The 25,751-nt window shown below is 41.5% G+C and overlaps 1 protein-coding gene across 2 annotated transcripts in view; it reads right to left on the bottom strand.

Moving 5' to 3' along the window:
• ift74 (intraflagellar transport 74) overlaps positions 1-25,751 on the bottom strand; it is a 242,813-nt gene that overhangs the window by 153,328 nt on the left and 63,734 nt on the right. For both annotated transcript variants that reach the window (XM_073048695.1, XM_073048694.1), the window contains exons 4-7: positions 24,893-24,991; positions 24,736-24,796; positions 23,714-23,773; positions 10,585-10,646 (exon numbers count right to left, since the gene is read on the bottom strand). In XM_073048695.1, coding sequence (XP_072904796.1) covers positions 10,585-10,646; positions 23,714-23,773; positions 24,736-24,796; positions 24,893-24,991 — 282 coding nt within the window. The remainder of the gene's footprint in view (positions 1-10,584; positions 10,647-23,713; positions 23,774-24,735; positions 24,797-24,892; positions 24,992-25,751) is intronic.

A 25,751-nucleotide genomic window follows, 5' to 3' on the forward strand; every position in this document is an offset into this window, starting at 1 on the left:
AGACTCCGACGGATTGAACTCATAAAGGTTGGAAAAACCCGCCGGGTAACTGTTCCATTCAATCTCTATCTCTCTCTCTCCAACAAAGTGCACCACCGCGACACCCCAAAAGACAGCAGCTGGTGGAACTGCAGTGACCGCAAGAGACTTTTAGATATACAGCGGACAACATATACATTACCCCTAGACAACGATAGAGCTTATTTCTTATTGATTATTACTATACCTGCGCTTTAGATTGAGTATTGACGACATATGTTATCTGAATGTTTGTATTAACCTTACTTTCGTGCCCCTTTATAAATAAAAACGTTTAAAAATGGTACCATCAGACTTCAGCGGACCTCTCTATCTTTGCTGGTAAGTGATCCAGTTACGGGATACGTTAACACCCTGCAAAACTAGTTTAAATCCCCCTGAGCTACATCAGCAAACCTCCCAGCCAGGATATTGGTTCACCTCCAGTTCAGGTGCAACATGTCCCTCTTGTACAGGTCACGCCTTCCCCAGAAATGTTTCCAACGTTCCAAGAACTTGAAACCCTGTCCCCTGCACCACTTATTCTTCCAAGCTATCACAAACAAGAAAAGATCTGCAGATACTGGAAATCAAATTAATACACACAAAATATATATAGAGCTTTGACCAGCAGCCAATCGAACAACAGAAGTTTGGAGAGGAGAGGATTTCAAACAGATCTACTGCTCAAGGGTAAAAGACAGGAGTGCTTCACGACAGCATGATAGAGCTTTGTTTGGGATTGATAAGTAAGAGCAAATTAAAGGAAGGTGAGGCAAGTGAAGTGGCCATCGTCACAGCAACTGTCGTTTGAGTAGACATAGTCAGACTGGTGATCTTTCAGGCTTTAGCTCTTCGAGGCTTCAGCAAAAAGAGGCTTCTCTCAGAAAAAGCAAAGGAAAGAAAAGATCAAGTTTTTTCCTTCTCTTCTTTAGATCTGCTCAGCTAGGACAGTAGAGATGTTAGGCAGGATAATGTAATGCTCCTCTTGCGGGATGTAGGAAGGCAGGGAGATGTTCAGTATCCCTGACAACTACAACTGCAAGGAGTACATCCAGCTGCAGCTTCTGACAAACTGCATTAAGGAGTTGTACCTGGAACTGGATGAACTCTGGATCATTCGGGAGGCTGAAAGGGTGATAGATAAAACATGTAGAGAGGTACTGCAAGACACAGGAAACTGGGTGACAGTAAGGAAGCGGAAAGGGGTTAGGAAGCCAGTGCAGAGTAACCCTGTGGCCTCAACAACAAGTATATCGCTCTGGATACAGTCCGGGGTGAGGGGGGGGGGGGGGGGGGGGAATGACCTAACAGATGAAACTCACAGTGGTAAGGTCTTTGTCACTGAGTTTGCCTCTGTTACTCAGAAGGGAAGGAGGAGAAGTGGCACACTGTGCTGATAGGGGGTTTGTTAGTTAGGGGAACAGACAGGAGGTTCTATGGGCAAGAACGAGATTTCAGATTCAGATTCAGTTTATTGTCATTTAGAAACCACAAATGCAATGCAGTTAAAAAATGAGACAACGTTCCTCCAGAATGATATCACAAAAGCATATAACAAAACAGACTACACCAGAAAATCCACGTAACGTTTGGCAATCCCCAGTCCAGAGTACGGAGAGGCTGCTGCGTATTAATATCACGCTACCGTCTAGTGCGTTCCCCGGAAAGGAGCTCCAAATCCACCAGACAAAAACAAGACCAAAAACTAAAGACTAAAGACCTGCACAAAACCACATAATTACAACATATAGTTACAACAGTGCAAACAATAGCATAATTGATTAAAAACAGACTATGGGCACAGTAAAAATAGTCCAAGATGTTTAAGGACTGTAAGTTCAAAAGAAATCACCACAGTTTCCACAAGTCCCCAGGGTCCTGACAGACTCGCCATCCCACGCCGGCAGCAGAAGGGAGTACCCCTGCTATGGACTTCCAAGGCGCCGCCCGACTCAGCCTCGCAGACGCAGCACACAATGGAAGCTCCGTCGAAACCAGCCTCGCAGACGCAGCACACACCGAAAGTGACCTGAATCCGTCGAATCTCCGAGCCGACGACCATCCCCTCCGGCACAGCTTCTCCGAGCTCCATCCTCTGCCGAGCGTATTAGGACGGCCCCGCCAACAGCCACCGGCAACGCGACCCCGAGGACTGGGGGCCTGTTCTTCCCAGCAGAGTCCCGGACCTCACAGCAGCAGCAGCAATGTAGAAGGTCTTCCTGGAATTTCCCGATGTTTCTCCATGCTTCCACGTCCGTTTTCAATCGATTATGATTGCACACGGCACCCCACATTCCAGATGGATTGTTGCCTCCCGGGTGGCAGGGTCCAGGATATCTCAGATCAAGGCCTCAGCATTCTTAACTGGGAGGGTGAACAGCCAGAAGTCATGATCCAAGTAATGTGGGTAGGGCAAATGACAAGGTTCTGTATAGTGAGTTCAGAGTTAGGTGCTAAGTTAAAGGGCAGGACCTCCAGGGTTGTGATCTCATCTCAGGATTGCTACCCATGCCTGATAATCTTGCCTGACAAATCTGTTGGAATTCTTTGAAGAAATAACAAACAGGATAGACAAAAGAGAATCTGTTGATATTGTGTTCTTAGATGCGACACAAAAGGCTGCTAAACAAGCTTCAAGCCCATAGTATTACAGGAAAGATTCTAGCATGGATAAAGCAGTGGCTGATTGGCAGGAGGCAAAGAGTGGGAATGAAGGGAGCCTTTTCTTGCTGGCTACTGGTGACTATTGGTGTTGGGACTGATTATTTTTATGTTATGTCAATGATTTGGATGATGGAATTGATGGCTTTTTTGCAAAGTTTTCAGGTGATATGAAGATAGGTGGACGGGCAGGTAGTCTTGACGAAGTAGAAAGGCTCCAGAAGAGTAGGAGAATGGGCAAAGAAATGGTAGATAGAATAGTGTTAGGAAGTGTATGGTCATGCATTTTGGTAGAAGAAATGAAGGATTGACTATTTTCTAAATGGAGAGAAAAGACTAAAAACTGAGGTGCAAAGGAACTTGGGAGATCTTGTGCAGGATTCCCTAAAGATTAATTTGCAGATTGAGTCTGTGGTGATGATGGCAATGTTAGCATTCATCTCAAGAGGACTAGAATATAAAAGCAAGGATGAAATGTTGAGATTTTATAAAGCACTGGTTAGGCCTCACTTGGAGTCTTGTAAGTAGCTTTGAGCCCCTATCTTAGGAAGGAGTGCTAAAACTGGACAGGGTTCAAAGCAGGTTCACGAAAATGATTCCAGGATTGAATGGCTTGTCATATGAAAAACATTTGATGGCTCTGGGCCTGTATTCACTAGAATTCAGAAGAACGAGGGTTGACCTCATTGAAACCTGTCGAATGGTGAAAGGTCTTGATAAAGTGGATATAGAGAGAATATTTCCCTTGGTGGGAGAGTCAAAGACCAGAGAACACAGCCTCAGAATATAAGGGTGTCTTTTTAGAATGAAGGTGGGGAGGTATTTCTTTAGCCAGAGAGTGGTGAATCTGTCGAATTTGTTGCCACAGGCAGCTGTGGAGGCCAAGACTTTATGTATATTTAAGGCAGAGGTTGATAGATTCTTGATTGTTCAGGGCATGAAGGGATACAGGGAGAAGGCAGGAGATTGGGGCCAACAGGAAAATTGGATCAGCCATGATGAAATAGCGAAGAAGACGCGATAGGGCAAAGGGCCTAATTCTGCTCCTATATCTTAAGGTCTTATGGTCTTAAAATGCTAGAGGAATTCAGCAGGCCAGGCAGCATTTATAGAAAAGAGAAAACAGTTGACAATTTGGGCCGAGATCCTTTATCAGTCCTGATGAAGGGTCTTGGCCTGAAACGTCGACTGTTTACTGTCCGTGACCTACGTGTCCCGCATATTGGTGGTGGAGTTCTTAGCAATACGCAACCACTGCAATTCAGCCTGTCTTTCCACTGATCGAACACTGGAAGGCAGCACTGATGGGAGAGGCCAGCCCCCAGCTGAGCATGTAGATCTCACTACACCACCTCCAGCATCGTTTCTCCTGGACTGCTATCGAAGGGACGGTCACAGCTTCAGGCCTAGTCCTCACTACAACCGACACCACACATCTTCCCTGCCATCTGTCACACCACCAAACAAGAGTAACAGGGCTGTGGCATCTTACGTTATCACTGTCCAACAGGGTCTTGCGATCACATGAGAAATATCTATGACAATCACCCACTGTCACATTGCACGTCGCCTTTGCACACCAACTCCGATGCCTTCCTGTAGCAGGCAGCAACACTATCTGCACTAGGCCAGCTCCTCCAACACCCAGCTTAGCTCCACTGAACCCCATTCAGCTCTTCCAATGCCCGCCTAGGTTTCCAACACCCAATCTAGCTCCTCTGATTAGTGAGCAGTACCCAAAGTTCTTAGAGACCAGTATTATCTTATGATTGTTAAAAAGGCATTAACAAAGGAAAAAAAACACTTTTGGTTGGCCCCTGAGAGGCCACTGCGTCTGAACGCACCGTCATCTTACTGGAAGTTCCAGGTGTAAATGAGGTTATGAATTCCAATTTGCCTCAAAACAGCAAATACATCCTCCTCTGTCAAGAAACAAAAGAATGTTCTTTTCCACAGCTGCTGCCTGGCCTGCTGAGTTCCTCCAGCATTTTGTGTGTGTTACCTCCTCCTCTGTAATTTGTGTAAGGCCCATGACCTTGTTGCTGCTTTTGCTTCTCTTCTATAGCCTCTGTGTCTGTCTCCCGAGTAAATACAGACACATAGATTACCATTATGATCTTCCAGAGGACCAATTTTACCCATTGTAATTATTTTGCTTTTAACATATCTGTAGAATCCCTTAGGCTTCTCCTGAGGGATTTAACAAACTCTATGCCATCTAGTCCTTTTACAGTATGGGAGTCCCAAAGTTAAAATCACCTACTATAACAACCTTATGTTTCTTGCAACAGTCTGTGATCTCTGTACAAATTTGTTCCTCTAAATTCCGTGGACTGTAGGGTGGTCTATAACCTCATTAACATGGTCATATCTTTCTTATTGCAACACACACAGAATGCTTGAGGAACTCAGCTGGTCAGGCAGCATCTGTGGAAAAGAGTAAGCAGTCAATGTTTTGGGCCTGAAACATGTTTTGGGCTGTTTACTCTTTTCCATAGATGTTGCCTAACCTGCTGAGTTCCTCCAGCATTTTATGTGTTGCTTTGGATTTCCAGCATCTGCAGATTTTCTCCTGTTTGTGATCATTCTTACTCCTCAGTTCCACTTTAAAGCCTCATTAGACGAGTTCTCTAGTCTGTCCTGACTGAGCACTACTGTGACATTTTCCCTGACTAGTAATGCCAGCCCTCCCCCTTTAATCCCTCCCACTCTGTCGCATCTAAAATAGCAGAACCCCAGAATATTGAGCTGCCAGTCCTGCCCCTCTGGCAACCAAATCTCACTAATGGCTACAATATCATAATTCACGGAGAGAAACCAGTCACCCTTGTCCCATCATTCCCACAAACTGGAGGCGGATTGTTTTTGTCTCCAAACATGGCCTCTCGGATCCAGGCCAGAAGGCCCCACAGAAATTGGTTGCACTAATGTTTGTTTCACATGGCCTCAGAAAGTACTGTGTGATTGGACTGCAGCTTGTGTGGAGTGTCACTGGGCAAAAATTAACCGTCATGTGCAGCCACCATTGGCGGCTTTGGAGGTCCCTGAACGAAGGTTTGACCATGTCAATGTCGACCTTGCTAGCTCTCTTCCCTCCCTCCCACAGTTTCACGTGCCTTCGTACCATGGTGGACTGTACAACCAAGAAGACCGAGGTCATCCCGCTAACATTGGCGACAGCCGCAGACACAGTGTGGGTGTTTATCAGCACCTGGGTTGCTTGGTTTGGCACCCCATCTGATATTTCCTCTGATCGCAGTCCTCAGTTCATTTCAGACCTCTGGGCTGTGATGGTCCAGAACCTTGGTGTTGGGCTACATCTCACTATGGCAGATCACCCACAGTCCAACAGCCTATGCAAGCAGTTTCTATACTCCTTAAAGACTGCTCTGAGGGCTTCCCTGACCGATGAGTGTTGGCATGATCGTCTCCCATGAATTCTGCTGCAGTTCAGATCCACTGCAAAAGAGGACCTGCAGTCATCCGCGGCTGAGTTGGTATACGGGTAGCCACTATGAGTGTCAGGTGATTTCATTCCTGATGCCACGACCATCTGGTCGGCCTTTCAGCAGCAACCCACCATCCTCAGAAAATTCAATTCCTTTTCATCTATTCCTAGCTCCCATCATACAGCACTCTTGGGTTCCTGTTGATCTACATTGTGCCTAATTTATTTTTATCCACCATGATGCACACCAACATTCCCTTAAGATGGCCCGCTCCCCATTTTGGAACAGGGAGAAAAGAATTTTATCATAGATAAGAGGGATAAACTTGAACATATTTCTGCAGACTGCCTTAAACCAGCCCAAGATTCGAAAGGTTCTGCTACCGTGCCCCAGCATCACAACATAACCACGAGCCTCTCAATGTACCTCTGTGTGCGCCAGAGATACCTACGGTTCCCATGGAACACAGGACCCAAGTCGGGTGGCTCGTTTGAGCTATGGACAGATTTACAATGCCAGTTCCAGTGAAGTCTTGGGGCCTGTGTAGGGTATCATAATTGGGAGAAATGTAGGTAATTCACCAACCACCGACACTGAGTTGGGGTTTTGCTTTAAGAGGCTGATCTGATGTGAGGACATTGTTATGTAATGATTTTTTAATGCGCTTTTGTGTTTAGATTTTGGAGTTCAATAAAATGAGTCACGGTTTCATTAAACATAAAACACCTCATTTTGTTTATTTGCGAAAACCTACAGCAGCATCCTACCATCTTTTCAACAGCAATTAGAGATGACAATAACTGCTTTACTCCTGAATGACACTTGAATAGTGAAAATGAATTAATGAGGATCCAGGGAGTAGAACTAACTTTTTGAAAACATAGAACAGACAATCCAGTCTACTCAGAAACAAAAGATTCCTTGAATTCAGCCTTCACGATACCATATTGAACTGAATAAGATCTTGGACAGAAACAATAAATAAAATATTGAAACTTGGTAACATTAGATCAACTGGCATTAGTTTTCTTTTTCCTGGTAATTTGATGCAATACATTTATGTAATGTTATATAACCTTATTAAAAACACCGATGCTTCTGTTGGTAGGGACTGAAGAAATATCAGTCATTCTTCTACTTCACCCCAGTTTTAATTCTGCAGCAAGCATCTTTTAATAAGAACACAGCACAAGAACTGGTCCTTTAGCCCAAGAAATCTGTGCCAAACATGATGCCAGAGTGCACATGATCCATATCGTCCCATTTCCTGAAGATTCACATATGTCACAAGATATGTGTAAGAAACTTGCTTGACACATCTACCCTATGTATGCCTCTTATAAACTGCTCATAGGCCTCCCCCTCAGCCTCTTACACACCAAACAAAACAATCCAAGCTTATCCAACCTTTCTTTATGGATAATGCTCTCTAATTCATCCTGGAAAACCTCTTTAGTACCCATTCCCAAATCTTCTAATGGGGCAGCAAGAACTGCACACAATATTTTAGGTTTGGTTTAACCCAAGTTTCATATAGATGAAATGTGGCTTCTTCTTGCATATTCCTACTGTAAAACCCTAAACCAAACCAATGAAGGCAAGCATGCTATATGGCTCTTCACTATCTGATATACGGTACTTGCAAGGCCACTTTCAGAGCTATGGATTTGAACCCCAAGATCTCGCTGCACGTCAATACTGTAATGCAGGGGTGTCAAACTCATTTTAGGTCACGGGCCGGATTGAGCAAAATGCAGCTTCATGCGGGCCGGATCAGTCAGACGCGTGCGAACGCAGCTTTCGTTGCCTCCGTTTTTTCAGCCTGCTCTCATGTGTCTCAGTCTCTGCTATAACTACAAAGTGTTTCACTTTACAAATTCCGTTTCTTATGAAGAAGACTGCCGAATAAACACTAAAAACCCTGAAAACCTGGTACCTGAATAAACTCAGCATTAGCCATATCATACACCATAGGCGCTTCGATTACTGGGGCCAGCTTTAATAGTAATTAGATATTATCTCGCGGGCCAAAGATAATTCCACCGCGGGCCTTGAGTTTGACATATATGCTGTAATGGATCCTGTCTGCCATTAACTGTATACTTTGACTTTTCATTTACTCTCCTGAAGTGCAACATTTCACACTATTTTTGAGATTTTCTTTTACACTATGTAAGATTAGCTTTATTTGTCCTGTTCTGCACATCAAAACATACAGTGAAATGCACTGCTTGCATCCATAATGTGCTAGAGAAACCTGCAAATATCACACCACATAGCATGCCCACAACTTACTAACCATAATTCGTATGCCTTTGAAATATGGGAAGAAAACCAAGTGCCTGGAGGAAACCCATGTAGTCATGGGGAGGTGCAAAAGGTCCTTACAGACATCTGCAGGAATCGTACCCCAATCGGTGACATGGTTGGCACTGTGAAACGATTATGATTGTGATGACCGTTATGCTACCCCAGGGACCTCTTGACCTGCAGTGAGCTCTACCAGTGAGCTGTAACATCACACTTGCCTGGTTTGAATTCCATCTGAAAGGCACAGGAACCTGGGAAAGAAAAGTTCAAGACTATTGCTAAGTGGTAGCTGCACGAACAAGAGTGGAACCTGTAGCTGAATAAGATAGAGTGAAAAGATTGCATCGAGGGAGTTGTATACCTAGACCTGGTTACATGTCTGGGAGATGACAAAGCAAAGTTGTAATGTTCTAACAAATTAATTTGAGTGTTGCAACTAACTCTCACATTCCTGTGGAATTTGCAAGAGTTAACATAGTGCCCAGGCAAAGATACATTGTAAATAAGGCTACATCCACACTAGACTGGATAAATCCATAACCAAAGCTTTTTCTCTTCATTTTGACCCTCCGTCCACACTGAAACGGCGTTTTCTAAAACACCCTCCAGATTGTGTAAATTTGAAAACGCCGCTTGGGCAAGAGTAATATGGACGGGGTAACCGTAAATTTCTAGAAACGCTGTCATGACGTGCCGGAAAAGATGCTGGCATTTCGCTGCTTTCCTGAACGCAACCCCCCACACAACCTAACAATGTCAGAACAGACGGTAACGAGACTGAAGCCAGAAGAGTTAGAAATATACTCACCAAATACTTTGACCCATAACTTACTGAATAAATAAGTATACTCACATTGCCCTGTTTTCTGTACTTGCTTGTATGAAGGTGGTTTACCTATTTATATTCTTACTTCTCTGACAATAGATGTGTAACAGCCTAATGTAACATTTTATGGAAATACAAGATAACACTGATGCAGACATATTTTATACATTTAACAAGGTGCTTTATTAATGCAACAGAGTTAGTCAGTTTTTCAATGTTCGTCATCAGCCAGGTCATACAGTCCGTGAACTCCCTGTCGGTTGCCTCCATATTTGTTTTTTTTTAGTTTTAAGTCCTCCTGTGCAAGATCCAACAGCAGTCCGTCATTTGGCAATTTCCTTTAAAGTTTTTCTAGTCTGTAACTTCACAAATGTGCACTTTCACTGCGAGATTCGACACCAAACATGTCGCTTGTTTTCTGTAGATGTGTCCTGCGCACACCCAGTAGGAGGAGATTCGCCCAAATACCCGTGTTAATGAGGACGGAGGTATTTTCAAAAACGCTTGGTGTGGACGCCTATCATTTTTACGCGAAACTGGCATTTTCAAAGTTATCCAGTCTGGTGTGGATGTAACCTAAGAGTGCACACAGCACAGGCAAGAAAGAGCACAGTTTCCCTTTATAAAGCAAATTGCCGGAGCCATTTCCACCCACTGGAGACAATATACAAATGAAATGAAAAGATGTGAATACACACACCAACGATGGAACAATTGCTTTCCTAACTTCAAAATGTCATTGGTTGTCCGCTTGTAGTTTCTATTGACTTTTAACATCTGTACTGTGAATAGTAATTGATCTTGTAAGTCAGGAATTCAAACATAGACAAATATCCGTAATTGCAAACCAGTTCTGCATAAAAATTGCACTTCTGTCAGGAATTCTGAACATTGTGGTGACAGTGGGCATGCTATTCTCCTTGCGCACCAGTAAAATAAAGCACAATTGAGAAATGACACGTGTTTTCACAGTCCAGTTAACTGGTGATGACATTATCACACAAAAATAAATATTAAAATTAAACACTCTGCAATAACTTCATTACAATAAAACCATTTGAAATTATAAGTAATAATAAAATGATAAATAAACACTTCTTACTCTTTAGAGGCGTGCAATTTCCTGATTAGCATCTATAACTTGCTCTTGTAATTTGCAAAATTCTCATGGGCACCCAGTCTGAGATATCCCACACCTTCCTCCCCTTGCAGCACCAGAAACTTCGTCATGTGCATTTCACTTATGACAAAGGGTATCTTATGAGTAACATTGCTTCAAAGGTATTCTGAACAAAATATAGTTATACCACTACTTACTCACGTCGCTCCGTGAAGATTACATCCATGTTCTGCGCTTCTCGATCATTTTGTGCTCTGAGCTAAAACAATAAAATTTCAAAGCAATCAGCTATAACCTATTAAAATCCCCATTACTGCCATATGGCACTTCTACTGCAATTATTTTAAATGGAAAATAATAAATTGAATCAATAACATTGAAAATGAGAACTAGTACTGAAAATATTTGTTTTGCTGATACATTAACTTGCTTGTTATGTGATGGGATGGTGTAAGTTTATTTGAAAATTTGGATTTTGAGAATGCTTCAAAGCATTAATAAAAATATAGGGACAAGAATTCAAGTTTGGGAGAAAATTTCAAGAAAACTTTTGCAAAGACATATGTTCCTTTTACAGAATGTTTGAATTCCAGTGTGCAAGGTGACTGTACCTGTGCGATGCGTATGCATCCAACTACAGATTCTGGCTGAAGCAGAAGCTGAACTCGCACAGGAGCTTTAGTGTGATGGTGTTAGCCATAAGAGGAAGTAAAATCTAGAAAACAGTTGACTGCAATGAGTCAAGAACAACAGAAGCAGACAAGCAAAATGTCTCTGTTCTTGCCATGTGGTCAAAGGAATGGAGGCTGCCATGTTGCGAGTGTGTTCTTGTGAGCACCATTTTGTGACCTGTTTCATGATCCAAGCAAGTGAAAGTGGCCATATTGAAGTCCCTACCAACAATTGGACTAGGCAGAAATGGCAGGCTTATGGCCAACCTGGCTAAATTGGTTTGAATTAGTTCCACTCAGGCTGAACAAGGAATGTAGCATGAGGCACAAGTCTGGTGGAAGAACAATAAAATAATACTTATTATAGCCTTGGAGCGGATCTAATGAGAAGCTGACACAGGCTAGCCATGTAAGCCTGAGCCAACAAAATCAAAACAGTTCGATCTGACAAGAACAAGGATAAGAATGGAGAATATCAGGAGTAGAAGAGATTATGTTGAGATCAAGAGGAAAGCCTAGCCAGTTCATTTGGGTATTACCTTCTCTATTTCTTGGTACTGTTCAGTGATTGCCAGAGAAACCTAGTGGGCGTCCACACAGATATTTAGTCTTGCATGAATTGCACGCATATTGTTAACCATTAGCTGAATAAAGGTAATTGCCAGTTAATACAGATTATTTTTGTGCCTAACCAATCATTGTTGTTAAAGGTAGTTTCAGCCAATAGTTGTCATACCTAATGTGCAAACAACATGTGACCACATGAAAGGTAGAGAGTGCAGAATTCACCTGAAGCCTTCGCCTCATAATTTTGAATACAGTTGGATGAGGTTGACAGTCTTTCATAGGATAGCATCAACCAGGTCTGTGGCATAATGACTGGCTCTGATACATAGCAGGGCTGGATGGAAATGAAAAGATCTACAGAGATAGGAGACTTGAGAATTCAGGGGGTAGACAAAAGATTCTGTTGCCATGAACTACTGTCATGGAAAGACCTTTGCCTTCTTGGTGCCATGGTCAAGGATATCTCAAAACAGTTGCAGAATACTCTCTAGGGTGGTGGTAAGAGCCTGAGGTCATAGAGTTGGGGAACTATACAAAATGGCCCAACTTGCCATGCCAACTAAGATGTCCCATCCAAGCTAGTCCCATTTGCTGGCATTTGGCCCACAACCTTTAAACTATTTCAACTGATATATCTCCCCAACTGTCACTTAAAACGTTATTATTGTACCTGCCTTAACCACTTTCTCTGATAGCTCATTCCACATAGATACCACGCTTTGTGTAAGAAAGTTGTCCTTCAAGTTTATATTAAATCTTTCTCCTCTCACCTTAAATCTATGCCCTCTAGATCCTTATTCCCCAACCCTGGGGGAAAAAAAACTGAGTACATTCACTCTATCTGTGTCCCTCATGATGTTATACAACTCAGTGGAGACACCTCTTGGTCTTCTACACTTTAAGATAGATAGATAGATAGATACCTTATTCATCCCCATGGGGAAATTCAACTTTTTTCCAATGTCCCATACACTTGTTGTAGCAAAACTAATTACATACAATACTTAACTCAGTAAAAAATATGATATGCATCTAAATCACCATCTCAAAAAGCATTAATAATAGCTTTAAAAAGTTCTTAAGTCCTGGCGGTAGAATTGTAAAGCCTAATGGCATTGGGGAGTATTGACCTCTTCATCCTGTCTGAGGAGCATTGCATCGATAGTAACCTGTCGCTGAAACTGCTTCTCTGTCTCTGGATGGTGCTATGTAGAGGATGTTCAGAGTTATCCATAATTGACCGTAGCCTACTCAGCGCCCTTCGCTCAGCTACCGATGTTAAACTCTCCAGTACTTTGCCCACGACAGAGCCCGCCTTCCTTACCAGCTTATTAAGACGTGAAGCGTCCCTCTTCTTAATGCTTCCTCCCCAACACACCACCACAAAGAAGAGGGCGCTCTCCACAACTGACCTATAGAACATCTTCAGCATCTCACTACAGACATTGAATGACGCCAACCTTCTTAGGAAGTACAGTCGACTCTGTGCCTTCCTGCACAAGGCATCTGTGCTGGCAGTCCAGTCTAGCTTCTCGTCTAACTGTACTCCCAGATACTTGTAGGTCTTAACCTGCTCCACACATTCTCCATTAATGATCACTGGCTCCATATGAGGCCTAGATCTCCTAAAGTCCACCACCATCTCCTTGGTCTTGGTGATATTGAGACGCAGGTAGTTTGAGTTGCACCATATCACAAAGTCCTGTATCAGTTTCCTATACTCCTCCTCCTGTCCATTCCTGACACACCCCACTATGGCCGTGTCATCAGCGAACTTCTGCACATGGCAGGACTCTGAATTATATTGGAAGTCTGATGTGTACAGGGTGAACAGGACCGGAGAGAGTACGGTTCCCTGCGGCGCCCCTGTGCTGCTGACCACCGTGTCAGACCTACAGTCTCCCAACCGCACATACTGAGGTCTATCTGTCAAGTAGTCCACTATCCAATCCACCATGTGAGAGTCTACTTTAAAGAGTAAAGTCCTAGCCTATTCAACCTCTTTCTATCACCAAAGTCCTGGCAGCATCCTTGTGGATCATTTCCAAACTCTTTCCAACTGAACATGATACTCCCAAGTGCGAACTCACCAGAATCCTGTACAACCACACAATGACCTCACAACTTCTATACGTAATAGTCCTGTATTATGAAGGTTAGCACGGCAAAAGCCTTCTTTCAGAATCCTGTCTACCTGTAATTCCACTTTTATTGGACCATATTCTTGCATTCCAAGGTCCCTCAATTCTACAACACCCCTCACACTGCCGTTCACTGTGAAGGTCCCATCAGGATTTGATTTCCAAAATACAACATCTTGCATTTATCCAAATTAAACTCCATTTGTCATTCCTCAGCCCTATTACTCAGCTAGTCAATATCCCCTGTAATTCTTGATGATTTTTTTCATTGTTTAATACTCCACCTATTTTGGTGTCATCAAACTAAGTATTGAGCAAAGGGGGATGAATACTTTTGAACTACTGACATTTCAGTTTCTGATTTTTTGATTTTTTTTATGCTTTTCCAATTTTTGGGCTCAGTACTGTGGGGGGGGGGAGAGACATGCAATTTACAAATAAAAATTCTCAGTTAATTTGATCAAAATCCCTGGTTGTAATATTCATTTATGTGAACAAACGGTTGGGGGCAAAATACTTTTACAAGGGACTGTACATAGCCCTTTATTTTTCTGTCATTCCTAATGTACACTCTGTGCTTCTATTACCACCCCTGATAGTACATATAGTAATTTGTATTAAATACTAATCTCTGACTTCCCCAGTACACCTTCCTCCCATCATCTTAAAATTATGCCCCCTCACATTAGCCATGTTCTCCCTGGGAGTAACTCTCTAGATATCCATGTCAGTAGTTCAAAAGTATCCATTCCCCTTTGCTCAGTATTTAGTTGAGCCACCTCTTGCAGCTATTACAGCTAGCAGTCTTTTTGGATAAGTCTCTATTAGCTTTGTACAACATGATCGCAGCAAGATTTGCCCAATCCTCCTTGCAAAATTGCAAAAGTTGTGCCAAGTTAGTTGGGGAGCAGTGGTGGATAACAGTCTTGAGGGTTTGCCAGAGATGCTTGTTGGGTTAAGGTTAAGACTCTGACTGAGTCACTCAAAGACATCGATTTTCTTCATTTGAATACACTCCACAATTGCTCTGGCTGTGTGCTTTGGTTGCTGTCCTGCTGAAAGACAAATTTCCTCCCCATTTGAAGCTTTCTAGCAAAAGCTAGCTGACTTTTATCCAGGATTTCTCTACATTTAGCAACATTCATTTCCCCATCAATCCTGACAATATTTCCAGTCCCTGCTGTTGAAAAGCATCCCCAGAGATTATGCTATCACACCATACTTTACAGCGGGGATGGTGTTACCTGGCTGATGCAGGGTATGAGATTTATGCCACAGGTACCACTTAGTGTTGAGGCCAAAAATTTCCATTTCAGTCTCATTTGACACAAGACCTTCTTTCAAACCATTACACTATCTTCTGAGTGATGCTTTGCAAAGTCTCTATGGGCAAGGATATGCTTTTTTTCAGCCAGGGCTTCTTCCTTGTCACTCTTCCATAAATACATTTTTTCTGCAAGACCTTAAAGAGATTGTGGAGCCATGACCTTCATCTCGGGTTGCAGCCATTGACTTCTGGAGCTCACTCAGAGTGACTGTTGGCATCATAGTAGTCTCTTTTACAAGTGCCATTCTTCTCCACTGACTATGTTTAAAGGGGCAGCCTGATCTTGGCAGTGTAGCTGTGGTTTAATATTTTTTTCACTTTTTCATGATGGACTGCACTGAGCTTTGAGATGCTCTTATATCCTTCAAATTTGTGCTTCTCTATTATCATCTCCCTGACTTGAATGCTCTTTTGTCTTCATTTTGGAAATTTGAAAATTTGGTCTTTTGAAAATCTACCATACTGTTGAGTTTATAGAGAGATGAGGTACTTATTCTTATGAATTCATGAAAAAAAGATGATCCTCCAATTTTCTACATCAACAAATTGCGTGATTTGGTATGGTAATACTGTATACAGTATTGCACCTCAGGAAAGTTAGCAAAGTAAATACAAAGGGGATGAATATCTTTTCAGCCTCATAATTTTTAAACTTTTTAGTAAATTGTTCACAGGTTTTGGAATTTTTCTTTTGATTTGATATGATGCACAATGCTTTGTAGATTAGCTCAAAAAACCCTACTTCGATATATTTTAAATTTAGAAAATGAGACAGTAACATGTGAAAACAGCTGTGTGGGATGAATACTTTTTCAAGGCACTGTAGGAGGAAAGGGTTATATAGATCTTTAAGTTGGTTAAAAGGTCAGCACAGCATTATGGCACAAAGGGTCTGTACTGTTCCATGTTCTATATAGATCTGGGCAGGAAAGTGGCAAATGGAGTTTAATCTGGGCAAGTGTAAACTGTGAGAATTTGAGAGCCTCAAATAGAAGGAGAATTTACACAATTGATGATTTACTTCTTAATAGCATTGAAGTATAGAGGGACCTTCCTTAGTTCACTGAAAGTAAATATGGACAAGGATAGGGTGGTAAAAAAGATATATAGGATGCCTGCCTTCATTTGTAGGAGTGTTGAATAGAAGAATAAAGAATTCATGCTGCTGCTACGTAAAACTTCAGTCAGACAGCACTTGGGAGTACTACATGCAATTCTGGTTACTCAATTACAGGAAGGATTTGGAGATTGGGTAAAGGCGCAGAAGAGGTTTGCCAGGATATTGCCCAGATTAAAGAGTCTAAGCAATAAAGAAAGATTAGACAAACTTCGGTCATTCTCCTCAGAGGCTGAGGGGATATCTGATGGAAGTTTCTAAAATTATGAGCGGCATAGATACAGTAGACAATGAGAATTTTTCCCTAGGATTGAAATCACAAATACTTTTCAGGTTAGGTGGGGAAATTTTAAAGTGATGTGATGGGCAAATATTTACACTCTGAATGGTCAATGCCTGGAATGGGCCCCACGGGTAATAATGGCAGCAGAGTTTGGTGGAATTTAGGAGGTTTTTGATAGAACTATTAATATGAAGGGAATGGAAGGATATGGATGATACAAGAGGACATTCAGTGTATAAATAGGCACTAGGACTAGCACAACATCATAGGCCAAATGGCATGTCAAGTGCTATATTATTCTATGTTGTATGTTAACGGAACTGATATGTCAAAAGAGCCATGAAAAATCCTTGGAAAATAAGATTAAAGAGAATCCCAGGGCATTCTATACATACATCAAGAATATGAGGATAACTAGGGACAGAGTAGGACCACTCAGTTATCCTAAATGAATATATTGTGTTCAGTATTCACCAAGAACATAGAGGACACTGATATCTCCGCAGAGCATGTACATATGCTAATGCATTATAAGATCAGGAATGAGGTGGCATTATCTCTCATGAAGAATAACTGAGGCATCATGGTAGCATAGCGATTAGCACGATGCTATTACAGTTTGGGGCTTTGGAGTGCGCAGTTCAACAAAGGCATTTTCTGTAAGAAACTTTGTATGTTCTTCCTGTGAGCACGTGAATTTCCTCCGGGCACTCCAGTTTCCTTCCACAGTCCAAAGACATACCAGTTAGTAGGTTAATTGGTCATTGACAATTGTCATATGATTAGGCTAGTGTTAAATAGGTGGGCTCATTGGGCCAGAAGAGTCTGTTCCACACTGTATGTCTAAATAAATAAGACCATAAGATAGAGGAGCAAAAGTAGTCCATTCGGCCCATTGAATATGCTCCACCATTCAATCATGGGCTGACCCAATTCTTCCAGTCATCCCCACTCCCGCTTTCACCCCATACCCTTTGATGCCCTGGCTAATCAGGAACCTATCTATCTTTGCCTTAAATACACCCAATGACTTGGCCTCCACAACCACTCGTGGCAACAAATTCCACAAATTTACTACCCTCTGACTGAAGTAATTTCTCCACATCTCAGTTCTAAAAGGACGTCCTTCAATCCTGAAGTTATGCCCTCTTGTCCTAGGATCCCCTACCATGGGAAATAACTTTGCCATATCTAATCTGTTCAATCCTTTTAACATTCAGATTGTTTCTGAGATTCCCCCCCCCCCCCCCCATTGTCCTGAACTCCAGGGAATACAGCCCAAGAGCTGCCAGACTTTCCTCATATGGTAACCCTTTCATTCCAAATAAATATACAATGAATTTGGTCAGTTGACAGATCTCTCAGTGGATGAGCGTTTTGAGAGACAGTGATCATAACTCATTGAACTTTATCATAGCCTTGTACAGAGATAGGAGCAGATGGTATAGGAAAGTACTTAAATGGGGTAGGGCGAATTATGAGTCAATTAGGCAGGAACTTGGGAAAGTAAGTTGGGAATAGGTGTACTCAAAGAAATTCACAATGCAAATGTAAAAGCTGTTTAGAGAGTACTTGCATGGGATTCTGGATAGTTTGTTCCCATTGTTTCAGGGAAAGAATGGTAGGGTAAAGAAACCATGGTCAACAAGAGATGTGGAACATCTAGTTAAGAGAAGAAAATAATACTTGGGTTTAGGAAGCAAGGACCAGACAGGATTACAAAAAGTTGCAACATAGCCTGGGAAGAGCTTAAGAATGGACTTGGGAGAGTTGGGGCAGCATGAAAAGGCCTTCGGATAGGATTAAGAAAAACCAAGGCCTTCTACATGTATGTGTAAGAACAGGAAGATGACTACAGTGAGGGTAGGACTGATCAGGAATAGAAGAGGAAACATATGCTTGGAGTCGGAAGGGTAGCTAACCTCCTAATGAATATTTTGCCTTGGTATTCACCAGTGACAGGAATTGTGACAAATGTGAAGACAGCATAAAACAGGCTAATATGCTGGAACATGTTGATGTTAAGAAAGAGGATGAGCTGATACTTTTGAAAAACATTAGTCTCTGAGGCCAGTCAGGATGTACCCCAGGTTACTACAGATTTGCATTATGACTGGCCACAGGAGTAGTATCAGAAGATTACTGGAAGATTGGAAAGTGGAAAATGTTATTCTTCTGTTGAAGAAAGGGAATAGAGATAACCCTAGGAATTATGGACCAGTGAATACAGAAGGTATTGATCAATATGTCTTACTCTGACAGGCAATTTACGACAAGTTGAGTTAAAGCCATAAAGTAATACAAAAAGGAAACAGCCCTTCAAACCAATTTGTCCATGCTGACAAAGACACCCAACTAAGCTCAGTCCCATTTGTCTGTGTTAGCCATATGCATTTAAACCTTTCCTATTCGTGTATCGTGAAGTTCACAAATCAAAAATTATTGAGGGAATCAGAAGATATTAAGAAGCGAGCTGAGCATAGGGATCTGAATTGGGATATCTGATCTTTGTGATATGTATAAATAATGGATGAAAACATGGATGAGTGTGTTGGTAAATGTGCACATGACACTAAGAATGGTAGTGCCAAATGGAGGATAGTATTAAAGATCAAAAAAAGTATACAGGGGCATAAATATCTGTTGCAGGAATGGCTCAACAAATGGCAGATGGAGTTTGATCTTGAAAAAAGTGAGGTGTTGCACTTTGGGAAATCAAATGTAATCAAATACCCTTGGAAAAAGGCACTGGTTGTCCACTATCAATGTTTTCATTACCTTATACACATCTCTCATCCTCCACTTCAAAGACAAAGTTCTTAGCTCGCTCAACCTGCAATCTTCAAACATGCTCTCCAATCCAGGTATCATCCTGATAAATTTCCTGACCCTCTTTAAAGCTCCCATATCCTTCTTATAATGTGGTGACCAGAACTAAACACAATACTCCAAATGAGTTTTATAGTGCTGCAACATTATGTTGCAAATTTTAAACTCAATCCCACAATTAACGAAGGCCAATACAACACACACCTTTTTAATTACCCTATCAATTTGCACAGCAACTTTGAGGGATCTGCTTACATGGCCCCTCAGATCCCTCTTCCTCCACAATGATAAGAATTCTGCCTTCTATTTCAATCTTCCAAAGTATATCCCTTCATTCTTTCTGGGTTAAACTCCATATGCTACTTCTGAGCCCTGCTTTGCATCTGTAAGTTTTCTGTGGTAACCTCTGAGAATGTTCTATGGTATTCACAACTCTTGTCAACTTTTGTGTCATCTGCAAACTTACTAATCCATTCTTCCAATTCCTCATTCAAGTCATTTATAGAAATTACAAAGAGTAGGAGTCCACAACAGATACCTGCAGAACACCACTGGTCACAGAACTCCAAGCAGAATACGCTCCATCTACAATCAACCTTTGCGTTCTTTGGGCAAGCCAATTATGTTCCACACAGCCAAGTTTCCCTGGATCCTATGACTCCTGACTTTCTGAATGAGCCAACTGTGCAAATTTTTATCAAGTAACTGACTAAAATCCACATACACCACATTCACTTCTCTACATTTATCAATGTGCTTCATCATATCCTCAAAGAATTCAATCAGGCTCGTGAGGCATGACCTACCGCTCACAAAGCCATGCTGACTATCCCTAATCAGACTGTTTCTCCAAATGCTTGTAAATCCTGCCTCTAAGAATCTTCTCCAATAATTTGCCCACGACTGAAGTAACACATTGGTCAGTAATTCATAGGGTTATCCCTACTCTCTTTTGTGAACAAGGAAATAACATTAGTACCAATCATCTGGTACTGATTATGTGGTCAGTGAAAACGCAAAGAAATCAGCAAAGGTGCAGCAATCTCTTCTCTTGCTTCCTATACTAACCTGCAATATATCCGATCTGGACCTGGGGACTTGGGTATCTATTCTAATGTTTTTCAAAACTCCAGCACATCCTCTTAATGTCAGCATGTTCAACCATATCAACCTGCTTTATGCTCTCCTCACAAACTTCAAGAACCCTATCATTGGTAAATACTGAAGCACTCATCAAGGATCTTCACCTTTCCCTATCTCAATGGGACAAACCAATCCAGAACCAAATGCGAGTGCTCCTCAAACCACCTTCACATTTCTGCTGTGGATTTTCCCCGAGTACGTCCACTCCCAATATCCTGCCTAACAGCATGATAATTCCTTCTCCCCTACTTAAATACTGCCCCATATACTCTGCTCCTGTCTTTTTCTAAGGCTATGGTAAAGGTCAGGAAGCTGTGGTCACTATCTCTGAAATACTCACCCACCACGAGATCCTTCCTTTCTGCAGCTCAGGTACATTTCCCTAATTAGCAATGACATTTTTCTACCCTTTTTATGTTCCCCCCCCCCCCCCCCGTCATATTTGAAACATTGAAATCACAGAACATCCAGCAGCCATTCATACCCTTGTGACAGCTAAGTATCCTCAATGGTCATAACGTCACAGTTCCTTTTACTAACTCATTCCCTTGTTCTTGATACTTTTTCCATTAAAGTAGACACACTTCATCCCATCCCACTAACTGTAATTTTGCCTTATCAATGACCTATTCTTCCTCATAGTCTCTCCACATGCCAAATTTACCTTACACCAGCTGCTCCATCTTCTGACCCTGGTTCCCATCCCCCTACCAAACAAATTTAAACCCTCCCCAACACCTCTAGCAACTCTACCTGGAAGGATATCAGTCCCCCTTGAGTTCAGATATTACCAGTTCACCACAGGGATGGGTTACATCTTCCGCAGAAGAGATCTGAGTGATCTTTCTACATGTTGTATCTGCCTGTACATCAACTGCCTATCTACTGACTTATCATTCTGTTACCAATCCCTGACTTGAAAATTAACTTATGCTTCTTGAGCTCTTCCAATCTTTTTTTTGTTTTATTACTATGAATGGTAAGCCCTTGAAAGTACTAAGGAATAAAGGGACCTTGGTGCATCACAGCTAAATACAAGCCTTTATGTTCATTAGCTTGGGTACAGAATGTATCAGCAAAGTTAGTATGGTCAATTCATAAAGCATTGGTTAGACCACAGTTGGAATATTTTGTGTCATTCTGGCTGCTACACGCAAGGAAGGAAATGATTGCACCAGAAAGGATGCTGAGGAATTTCATCTGGATTTTGCCTTGGATTGAGCAGTGAAGAGACCCAATAGATTTTGGTTTGTTTCCCTGTAAGCAGAGGAGGTTAAAAGGATTATAATGTAAGTATATAAAATGAGGAGCACAAATGGGTTGGTAGTATAAATATTTACCCATAGAAGTGTTTAAAATGAGACAACATTAGGGGAACGGTACAAGTTTGAGAGAGTATCTAAGGAAGATATCTGTCACACACCTAGAACATGTGGCAAAATATGTTCACAATCTTTAAGAAGTATGCATACAAGCACTTAAATTACCAAGGCTTATGAAGATTATGGACTAATTGGTTCTTGCTAGTTGGTATAGAAATGGGGGTCAAAAGGTCTGTTTCTGTTATCAAGTCTGTATTATGTCTAGAAGCTTGCTGACTTGGAATCCAAATTGTAATTGCACAAGTATACCCAAGATCCACGAGGACAAATAAAGAATCTCCCAAGCAACACACACAAAATGCTGAGTAAACAAACATTTCAGGTTGAGACCCTTTGATGAAGGGTCAGCCTGAAATGTTGACTGTTTGCTCTTTTACATGGACACTGCCTGGTCTGCTGAGTTCTTCCAGCATTTTGTGTGTTGCTTTGGATTTCCAGCATCGTGTTTAAGAATCCCTCAAGGTTTTCTGAAAAAAGTCATTGCTTCAGAACTTAAGTAGAAGTCAGTCATTAAAGATGAAGAAGACAACAACAGTATACATGGAGTTACACAGTATGAAAACAAGCTCTTCAGCTAATTGAGTTGGTACCAACCGTCAAGCAGCCAATCACATTAATCCAAAACTAATTCCATTTTATTCACATCAAGTTATCATTAGCAATGATCAGATTCTAATACCGGGGACCTAATTATCTTGCAAACTGAGAGGTAACTAAATCACCCAGAGCAAACCCATGCTGTTACAAGAAAAATATCCTCAAAGACAGCACCAGTCAGGGTTGAATCCAAGTCACTGTAGCTGTGAAGCAGGGACTCTACAAGCTGTTGCACTCTGCTGGCCAACATCACCTTACAATGGTGGTGGGGGTGGGTTAGAAAGAAAGCAAATTTCAGCCAAGACAGATGCTATTTCTTATATAGTGTACAAATTGATAAAATTACATTCAACTTGCTCTATTCAAAGTAACAGAAATGTTAACTGATCAGTAAAATGAGAAGGCTTGACATCCTACCTGCAAAATTTTCTAATGCAATAAACATTAAAACAAACTATTGACAAGGAAATCTTCTTTCCTTCTTCAAAAATCTTCTTCAAAAAGGCAACACTTTATCTGCAAGTCTGTTGGGGTAATCTACCGTATCAAGTGCTCCCAGTATGGCCTCCTCTACATCGGTGAGACCCAACAAACATTGGGGGATCACTCTGTCAAACACCTTCAGTTCATTTGCAACAAGCAGGATTTCCTGGTGGCTAACAATTTTAATTCCACTGCCCATCCCATTCTGACATGTCAATACATGCCTCCTCTACTGCCACGACAATAACACTCTCAAGTTGGAGGAGCAACACTTTACATTCCATCTGGGTAGTCTCCAACCTGGTGGCATGAATCAATTTTTCTAACTTCTGGTAATTTATCTTTCTCACCCTTCTCCCTTTTTCCATCTCCCACCCTGGCTTCCCTCTTACCCCTTCTCTTCTCCTTACTGGCCTGTAGCCTGCTTCTGGTGACCCACCTCCTTCCCTTTCTCCCATGGATCACTATCCTCTTCAATCAGATTCCTTCTTCTTCAGCCTTTTTCCACCGATCACCTCCCAGCATTTCACTTTATCCTCTTCCACCTCCCACCTAATTATCCCATCCCGCCTCCCACCTATCTAGTTTGTATTGCTTCCCCTCTCCCCCCACCCCCCACCTTCTTATTCTGGTTTCTTCCCCCTTCCTGTTCAGTTCTGATGAATTCTTGACCTGAAATCTTTATTCCTTTCCATAAATGCTGCCTTATCTACTGAGCTCTTCCTGCATTTTGCATGTGTTACTATAAAAAGATGATCTTTTTTTGCTGTAAATTAAATTACTTACCATGTTATAGTCATTCATAACTTCTTCCATATCAGTATTGGTATTCAGTTTATCTACAAGCTAAAACACAAGCACAAAACATAGACAGAAGATGTCAGGAAAGAACAAACTTTCATTTACATAGTGCCTTTACCACCAAAGTAAATTTCAAAACACCTTAACACCATAAAAATTGCAAACAAAAATTCATAAGATATGCAGCAAATTAGTGCATACAGAGTTCCTATAAAGAGCTGTAATGATAATCAGATCATCTGTTGCTTACTAATATTGGTAAAGTGATAAATATTAGGCTTTGGAAGGATTCCCTCCAAATTGGATTTTTCGGTCACTTGACAAGTCAAACAAGCCTCGCAGTATAATAATTGATAAATTGGTTTATTATTCTCACCTACACCAGAAACAGCGAGAAGAACATGCCTTGCATACCTTCCCTATTGATCAATTTATTACAACAGCGCAAGGTAGTTTAAGAAAAAACAATGATAGATTGCAGTGCAGATAATGCGCAAGGTCACAATGATGTCGTTTGTGAGAACAAGAGATTGGCTTATTGTACTAGGGAACCGCTCTGCAGTATTGTGACAGTGAGACAGAAGCTACTCTTGAGCCTGGTGATACTTGCTTTCAGGCTTTTTTATCTTCTGTTGGCTGAGAGGGGGATTAGAGAGAATGGCCTGGGTGGCTGCTTTTGTAAGAAGTGTAGACAGAGTCCATGGGGGAGAGTTTCAGGGATTTACTGAGAGTGTCCACAACTCTCAATATCCTTGACTTTGCAGTACTTGCTTGCTACTATCGCATCATGTCAGCCTAGATTCATTTCAGGTTCAGAGCTTTAGCCCAAGACCCTTTAGCTCAAAGGCAAGAATGTTATCAAAGAGCAGAAGCTAAATTTACATAATTATTGTCATGGAGACATTAAAAACCATCTGCTTGTTACATTTTGTACAACACACAAAATAATTTCAACAGTTTGGATATAACAAATCTCTATGAATTTCTCAACAAGTTTATCCACTCACCATATTGTAATCTGCCAACTGGCCTTGTAAATCTTTAATTTCTATAGCCAATGCTTCAGCTCTGTTGAAAAATATGAAAGTATGTAAAACAAGTCAAACTCCTCACCTACTTATTTAATATACACTATTCATACACAGGCAGAAATTAAATTCTCACCTCTTTTCATATGACAGATAGACAGAATTTTCTTGATTAAATGTATCGATTTCCTTTTGTAACTTGCTAACTTCTGTTGTAAGTTCACTGATTTTGGCTCTGTCCAAAAATATCACAAGTTATTCCATTCTGAAAACTTACATACCATGTTACTTTAGAAACATCTATATGTTGGTGCAGATTTGAGCGTGCTTCTATGCAGTGCCATAAGTAAATAGAAAGTCATTATTATAGCTAACTGGGCAGTAAATAAAGCATGGCATTTGGGTAGAAAACAGACAGTATATTGCTGTAAATGGTTAAATTAAATCAACATGTAACAGTTATAACCCATGATTCTGAAGCTGCTAGATTGTAAAGAAGTATGAACTGTAGATTCAGTTTCTGTAAAGTAACCAAGCTCCAAGAATGCTTTGTGATTTCAAGTTGAACTGAAAGAATTGGTGAAGGCAGTTGCTAACATGCTTAAATTAGTTGTGACAATCAAAGGGCAGAGCAACCTCACAGATCTGTACATGCGATGACAGAGAACTTCAGGAATCATGGCACCATGGCAGTTTCACGGTTAGCTCAATGCTATTACAGCTTGAGGCATTCCAGAGTGCAGAGTTCAATTCCAGCTTTGGCTGTAAGGAGTCTACATTGTCCCCATGGAATGTGTGGGTTTTCCCAGGTCCTCTGGTTTCCTTCCACAACACAAAGATATACTGGGTAGGCTAACTGGTCTTTGTAAATTGACCAATAATTAAGTTGGTGTTAATCAGGTTTGTCAGGGGTTGCTGAGGCGGCATGGCTCAAAAGGCCAGAACGGCTTATTCCTTGTTGTATTGCTAAATAAATAAATAAAATTTCATGAACC

The sequence above is a fragment of the Hemitrygon akajei genome, chromosome 6, assembly GCF_048418815.1.
Source record: "Hemitrygon akajei chromosome 6, sHemAka1.3, whole genome shotgun sequence".
NCBI classification, from domain to species: domain Eukaryota; kingdom Metazoa; phylum Chordata; class Chondrichthyes; order Myliobatiformes; family Dasyatidae; genus Hemitrygon; species Hemitrygon akajei.